The following is an 8,323-nucleotide window of genomic DNA, read 5'->3' on the forward strand; positions in this document are numbered from 1 at the left end:
TCTGTGTCAGCTCTAGCTGTCCTGGAACTAGCTCTTGTAGATCAGACTGGCCTCCAAATCAGAGAAATCTGCCTAGCTCTGCCTCCCGAGTACTGGGATTAGAGGCAACTCCCACAGCCACCCGGCAAGATATGTATTCTTTAAAAGCTGAGCTGTTACCAGGTGGTGGGGGGGTATGCCTTTAATTCCAGCACTCAGGAGGCAGAGACAGGTAGATCTCTTGTGAGTTGGAAGCCAGCCTGGTCTACAGAGCAAGTTCCAGGACAGGCTCCAAAGCTACAGAGAAACCTTGTCTTGAAAAATTTAAATAAATAGATAGACAGACAGACAGACAGACAGACAGAAAGATAAATACTGAGCTGTCTGAGGCCCTGAAATCAGGGAACATTCATATATTTGGGAACATCAATTTGGCCTCTCCATAAAGAAAGGCCTAGAGAGTCAGTTGTGCAGAGCTAAAGGCCAGACACTGACAAGAAAAGTGGAGGATCCAGGAGGCTGGCTCAAGCTGAGAAGTACAGTCACAGTGGTGTCATCACCAAACAGATCCCATCCACCAAGAATTCCCTGCAAACTGACAGTCCTAAGTGAGAGGCCAGTGGACAGACCACATTCTACAAGACAGCCATCTATCTGTCATTCACAGATGGGCTGGAGAGACGGCCAAGCATGAGAGATAAGAGCATGGGCCGCCATAGAGAGGACCTGTTTTCACTCCTACATTGGTTAAATGGCCTGTAATTCCTCTTTCAGGGGATCTAATGCCACTTTCTGGCCTCTGAGGGCATCTGCACATATGTGGTACACACCAAGACAGGCAAACACACACAAACATACATGTAAATGAAAAATAATTTTAAAAAGAAAGAAGAGTTACAAAGAATGGGTCAGCCTTTCCACAGAATACGTAAGTAATTCTGAAGGAAATGCTGGTGTAAATATACATAGCAAATGGCATCCTGAGGAAGACTCAGATGGAAATGAAAACCTTACTAACCGGAAAAGGTAAACTTTTTACAATAAACTGGCAAAGAACCATCGGAGAGGTGTAGTGTTCTGCAGTGGGTGGAAATTGAATATTTATGAGCCAGGCCTGGTGGTAAATGCCTGTAACTCATGTACTCAGAAGGCAGAGGCAGGAGAAGTGCTGTAGTTTGAAGCCAGCCAGGTCTATACAGCAAGTTCCAGGCCAACCAGAATCTACAAAGAGATACTATTTTGAAACAAAACAAAAACACTATCATCACCACCACCAACAACAAAACAGGATATTTATGGATTAAGACTTTAGGAACATTTTACTTTCGCCTTTTAAGCCACCATACCTGGTTTATCTTTCTTTTAAAAGCCCTAATATGGCTGGGACTATAACCCAGTTAGTAAAATACTTGCTTAACATGAACAGAGCCCTGAGTTTGATACCCAGTACTACCTAAATTAGGTGTGGTGGTGCGTGCCTATAATCCTAGCCCAAGACAGGACACAAGACAGGAGGATAAGAAGTTCAAGGTCATCCTCAGCTATATAGCAAAAGTATCGTGAAGGCCAGCCTGAACTACAAACAGCCTCTGCACAAGGCTGCAGGGGCCAGGTTGCCTGGCACAGCACTGGGAGGAAGTTGGCTAGGTAGATCTGCAAGGACAGGATCTCCACCACAGACAATCCAAAAGTCAAGAGGAATGTGGCAGTTTGAATGAGAATGGCCCTATAGGCTCACAGATTTGAATACTTGGTCACCAGGGTATAGCACTATGTGAAAGGATTAGGTGGTGAGCTTTGTTGGAGGAAATATGTCACTGGGGGTGGGCTTTGAGATTTCAAAAGCCCATTCCAAGCCCAGAGTCTCTCTCTTCCTGCTGCTTGCATTTGGATGTAGAACGGAAGCTACTTTGCCAGCATCATGTCTGCCCATATGTTGCCATGTTTCATGCCAGGATAATGGACTAAACTGTAAACTAGCCTCAGTTAAATGCTTTCTTTCATAAGAGTTGTCATGATCATGGTGTCTCTTCACAGTTCTAGAACAGTGACTAAAATAAGGATTATTCTCAAGCCTTTAGATTTCCTATAATGTGCCTTGAAATTTGTAATTGCCATATTTTTCTTTCCTTTTTTCTACAGATATGAGATATGTCTCTTTTTTTTGGTTTTTCAAGACAGGGTTTCTCTGTGTAGTCCTGGCTGTCCTGGAACTCGCTTTGTAGACCAGGGTGGCCTCGAACTCACTGAGATTCACCTGCCCTTGCCTCATGAGTATTGGGATTAAAGGCGTGCGCCATCACTGCTGGTAGATATGAGATATTTCTACAGATGTAGATATTCCTGCCATACAACTATACTCTTTTTTTTTTTTTTTTTTTTTTTTGAGAATGAATCTCACTCAGTTGCCAAGGCTTGCATGGAACACAAGTTATGGGATGACAGGCATGAGCCACCATGCTAGACTTCATAACTGAATTTTGGAAATCTATAACACATATTTCACAGGTTCACAACTGAGGAACAGTTCCCTCAAAATTATGTATATATATGAATTATTTTTATCACCTTTTGCTGTGATAAAAACACCCTGACAGAAGCAACTTAAGAGAAGGAGAAGCTGGGTGGTGATGGCGCATGCCTTTATTCCCAGCACTCGGGAGGCAGAGGCAAGTGGATCTCTGTGAGTTCAAGGCCAGCTTGGTCTACAAGAGCTAGTTCCAGGACAGGCTCCAAAGCTACAGAGAAACCCTGTCTCGAAAACCAAAAACAAAGAAGGGGGGGGGTTGTTTTGGCTCACAGTTCAAGGGAGGATGTAACAGGGGAGTCCTGGGGGCAGAAGCTTAAGACAGGTCTGTAGTCTCAGAGCTCACTATGTAGCTCAGGCTAGCCTGCAACTTGTGAACCTCTTGCCTTAGCCTCTTCAGTGCTGTGATTATAACATGGGTGTGACCACATCTGGCTGAAGGCTTTTCTAGTTAGAAGGTTGTTTTAGTTTTTGTTTGCTTTGTATTATCACCATACATTAAAAAACAAAATCATACACAAAATATTATGCATACAAACACAGACCTGGATAAATACAAAACTCATCCCTAAAATTTTGCACTAGTAATTTTCTCTTGTTGTATTTTTTAGTTGGCTACAGAAATTTAGCATTGAATAAATGATAATTTAGCTGAAGTAGAACAAGGCAGGAAAGACCAATCATCAGCACTGCTCACACAGTTCATTTCCAACATGACTTCACTTTGGCACCTGGAACAGATTGGCCTAGAGAAATAGCGAAAATACAACAGATTGTTACCTGTTACAACCTGACCAGAAAAGCGTACAACTGTCAACTGTAATATGTGTCTTTAGGAAACAAAAAGCTGGGTGCCGGGCAGGCTTCTGTGGAATCTCGATTGCTTGCTCACTTCACTTTGTGGTCTTAAAGTATAAAAGGAGGATGCGAACTGGACCCATACCAAGGGCTTTCAGGAACTGTCCTGGCTTTGCTGGCGTCTTTATTTCACTCTCACTGGGGTCAGAGTGCTCATTCAAGAGAGAGTCCCACAACATAGCCACTAAAGAGAAGTCAGTACTATAGCTAAGGAGTAATAGAGCAAATTATTTAAAATACCGACAAAAGCCAGGCATAATGGCACATGCCTGTACTCCTAGCACTTTGAAATTCAAGGCCATCCTTGACTACATAGTAAGTATGAGGGCTATATGAGGCCCTTCCTAAAAATAAAGGAATAGGGTCTTGTCTAAATAACCACAACAAATTCAATAAATAAGTAAATTAACCAGCTGCTTACTGAATAGATCTGCTGCCTGTGCCATAAAAGGAAATTCATGCCTACTGCTGCAAGACTAGTCAAAAGCCACTGGAGAGATCAGAGGTCCTGGGAGGGGAAATTTAGGATTGCTGTTTTCTTACATGGACATATCAAACTGCTCTCTGAATATTTATGATTATACCCATAGGTTAGTGCTGCTTTCAGCCTTTGTCACAGAACCTACTTTCTACAGTGGACAGCAGTCCATACAAAACCTCAACTGATCAAAGTGCTGAAAATAATTGAGAGCTGAGTGCTCAGCCCTAAATGAGACATTTATATCAACCATTCCCTGCCACCCCACCAAGACTCGGGGGTCCATGTGAGAGCTGGCGGATGATGTAGAAATGCTGTCTTCTGAATATGACATGGCCATTGCACTCACGAGCTCACAGTAGCTATGATTACCTGAACACGATCAATCCACTCAACATTACAGCATGGCTGGGAGGGAGACTCAGAAGGTTCCACCCCTAACTTAGAAGCTGTTGACAATTGTCGGCTGCTGGGAGAAGAGTTATTTTTCTTCCAGAGTACTGTTGCTGGCAGATTTCCCATGCTCCAGTGGTTAGACCCAAAGATATGAAACACTTGTTGCACTTGGTGAGCTCTAAAAAAAAAAAAAAAATATATATATATATATATATATATATATATAAGTCTGGGAGGGATTCAAGTGGGGAAAGTGGGAAGATTGTATATGATCAAGACACATGTATACATGTAAAGTATTATTAAAGAATAAAAAATAATAGAGTAAATTAATTTGGTTTTTTTTGACCCTACCATTTGGGACGTCACTATGGATTACACAGTAAGACCCTGTCTGAAAACAAAAACTCCAATGATGTGGCATCCATAAAATGAATGACAATTACTCATTAAAAAAGAACAAATATCTATGGACAATATTGATTTATAAACATCCTATTTGGATTTCAAGGATATTGGGGGGGAACCTGATCCCAAATATCACATATGATTCAACTCTACAGTTCTTCAAATGACATAAATATAGGGAGGGAAAACATTAGGAACTACAGGGAATGAGGAAGAGAGAGGGTCAGTGCAATTGTAAGGTATATCAGACAGGAACAGCACTTAAAATAACACATACACACTAGTACATATAAAAAATGAAATCTAAATAAGACTTGCTGTTAACCTAGAAGCTACTTTATAAGCATCTATTTCCTATATTTGTAGTATTAAAGTTAATGTATTATCTATACAACTTAATGAAATTGCTTGCTTACTTGGTGAGTAACAGGCCAATATGACTGTCTCAAAATGGGGGTGGGATTAAGGAGTGGACAGCACCTGAGGAACAACGCCCGAGGTTGTCTTCTAACCTTTATATGAACATGCACTCATGTGCCCATTTACATCCAAGTGTACCCCCAACACAGGACACACACGTAAAAGGTCTGAGGTTAGCTCAGTGGTAGAACTCTTGCCTAGTCTGTGTGGGGCTCAAGGTTCAATCTCAAAGTAATCGGGGGGGGGGGGGACAAATAGAAATGCAAAATCTTTATCTTCTCCTCAAACAAAGAAACCAAAAACCTGACTGCCTGCGTAGCTTTTGTCTTAGTCAATGTTCTACTGCTGTGAAGAGACCCTGTGTGTTTAGATTCAGGCATTATGCTGGCCCCTGTCATCCGGCAGGATGAACCCAGGCAGTGCCCTAGCCAGTCCAGGGTCCTATGGCTGCTACGTTACTATGCAGTTGCAAAGATCCTTTTAAGAGACAAGTGGTGGTAGTGCACACCTTTAATCCCAGCACTTGGGAGGCCACGGCAGATGGATCTCAGTGAGTTCGAGGCCAGCCTGGTCTACAAGCGCTAGTTCCAGGACAAGCTCCAAAGCTACAGAGAAACCCTGTCCCAAAAAAACTAAAAAATAAAATAAAATAAAAAAAAAAAGACAAGCCGGGCGGTGGTGGCGCACGCCTTTAATCCCAGCACTCGGGAGGCAGAGTCAGGCGGATCTCTGTGAGTTCGAGACCAGCCTGGTCTACAAGAGCTAGTTCCAGGACAGGCTCCACAACCACAGAGAAACCCTGTCTCGAAAAACCAAACCAAAAAAAAAAAAAAAAAAAAAAGACAAGTCTTGCCTACTCCTTCTCTCTTCCCATCTTTGCCTCTCCCTCTCCCTGCATCTCTCTCAACCTCCCCCCACTCTATCCCTCTGTGTGTGTGTCTTCTCTCTGTTGCTCTTTTCCTCTTCCCTCCTCTTTATCCTTCTCTCGATAAACCCTTCACTTAAGCTCTGCCTGCATGGTATATTTGTCTCCTGCCCACAGCCCTTACCTGCCAAGGTCCTAACTCGTGCGCTGCTGTAATCGTCACACCATGACCACAGCAACTCTTATAAAGGAAAGCATTTAATTGGGGCTTGCTTACAGTTTCAGAGCGTTAGTCCATTGTCAGCATGGCAGGTAGCATGGTGGTACAAGGGAAGACAGCACACAGGTGATGGGAAAGGAGCTAAGAGTTCTACATCCAGATCCCTAGACCGCAGGAAAAGAGAGCGGCACTAGGCCCGACTTGGGCTTCTGAAGCCTCAGAGTTCACCCCCAGTGACACACATCCTCCAACAAGGCAACACCTACTCCAGCAGGGCACACTCCCTAATCCTAAGCAGTACCACTGTTGATGTCTAAGTATTCAAATATATGAGCCTATGGGGGCCATTCTTATTCAAACCCATCACAGTCTTGTATGCTACTACTTCAAACCCTAGCAACAGAAAAATGGATGTGATGAACCTTATTCTGTTATTCCTTAAAATTGAGACTTTTACAGGAATGACAGCACATGCCTGTAATGCTAGCATTTGGGAAGTGGAAGCGGGAGCATCAGGAGTTCAAAACCATCCTAACAGGCTCATATCGAGCTCAATGCTGGCACGTGCTACATAGGCTCCCTTCTCAAAAAAAGCAAAAACAAAAAAGGCCAGGCAGGGTGGTCCATGCCTTAATCCCAGCACTCAGGTCAGAGGCAGGTGGATCTCTGTGACTTTGTGAGTTCAAGTCCAGCCTGGCCTACAGGGCAAGTTTCATGCCAGTTAGGACCACACAGTAAGACCCTGTTGCAAAAATAAATAAGAAAAAATAGAGACTTTTGGTCTCACTTAGATAATGACACTGTAAACTGTTTTCTCTTCCTTTTTTTTTTTTTTTTTTTTTTTTTTGAGATGGGGTTTCTCTGTGTAGCCCTGGTTGTCCTGGAACTCGCGTTGGACACAAGGCTGGCCTTAAACTCATAGATCCCTTCTGCCTCTTCCTCCTGAGTGCTGGGATTAAAGGTATGTGCCAAGGCCACACAGCTTCTCCTACTCTTCCAGTTTTTGAGACAGGGTCTTGCTATGTAGCAATGCATGACCAGGAACTTTATTTATAAACTATTCTGGATTACAAACATGCCACCACATCCAGCTCTATTCTTCTCTCCAATAAAGAGGACTTCATGGTTGCCATTTTCTGCTATTTAAATATATTAAGCTAGGTGTGCTGGCTCATTTATACAAACCCAGGACTTGGGAAATTAAGGCAGGAGGATGGCCATACATTTGGGAGTAGCCTGGGTGATATAGGCTAGTCTGAGCTACAGTGTGACTCAGGACCCAGTCTCTAAACAACAGAAAAAATAGTAATAATAATAGTAATAATAATAGTCTCAAATTTCTGTGCATGTGCAAGGGCTGGAGAGACAACTCAGTAGTTGAGTGTTTATTGCTTCTTTACCAACATAACTTCAGCCTCAAAGCACTTAATCTCTCTCTCTCTCTCTCTCTCTCTCTCTCTCTCTCACACACACACACACACACACACACACACACACACACAGAGGCAGGGGCACACGGGGAAAGGGGAGGAGAGTTAGGGCAAGAAGGGAGGAGGGAGAGAAGGAGGAAGACAAGGAGAATGAGAAGAGTATGATTGCTAAGTAGTTAATAAACTGTGGAAAGAAGAGAATGCAAAACCAGCAAAAGCGCAATCAAACTGAGAGCATTTGAAATGAAGAAAGCGGGGCTGGAGAGATGGCTCAGCGGTTAAGAGTACTGCCTGCTCTTCCAAAGGTCCTGAGTTCAATTCCCAGCAACCACATGGTGGCTCACAACCATCTGTAATGAGGTCTGGTGCCCTCTTCTGGACTTCAGGCAGACACGCAGAAAGAATATTGTATACATAATAAATAAATATTTAAAAAAAAATAAAATAAAATGAAGAAAGCATTGCCATTATGTTTGCAGTGGCGTTTGAAAACTGGCCAATTATGAATTCAATAAAAATTTTTAGAAAAGCTCTTTCTTCGGCATCACAGAAATACTAAATCTATTATCTCAACCTTTTCTGCCAACAATTCTTTTTTTTTTTTTTTTGGTTTTTCGAGACAGGGTTTCTCTGTGGTTTTGGAGCCTGTCCTGGAACTAGCTCTTGTAGACCAGGCTGCCAACAATTCTTAAAAAGAAAGGAAGGAAGGAAGAAGGAAGGAAGGAAGGAAGGAAGGAAGGAA

General features: G+C 42.8%; 1 protein-coding gene across 1 annotated transcript in view; it reads right to left on the minus strand.

Moving 5' to 3' along the window:
- Gmps (guanine monophosphate synthase) overlaps nt 1-4,383 on the minus strand; it is a 50,045-nt gene extending 45,662 nt beyond the window's left edge. The window contains exon 1 of the mRNA XM_057756925.1: nt 4,215-4,383. Within this exon, the coding sequence (XP_057612908.1) occupies nt 4,215-4,364 (150 nt within the window). The 5' untranslated portion in view covers nt 4,365-4,383. The remainder of the gene's footprint in view (nt 1-4,214) is intronic.
- Between the last annotated feature and the right edge of the window lie 3,940 nt (nt 4,384-8,323).

Source organism: Chionomys nivalis, chromosome 24 (genome assembly GCF_950005125.1).
Source record: "Chionomys nivalis chromosome 24, mChiNiv1.1, whole genome shotgun sequence".
Lineage (NCBI taxonomy): Eukaryota > Metazoa > Chordata > Mammalia > Rodentia > Cricetidae > Chionomys > Chionomys nivalis.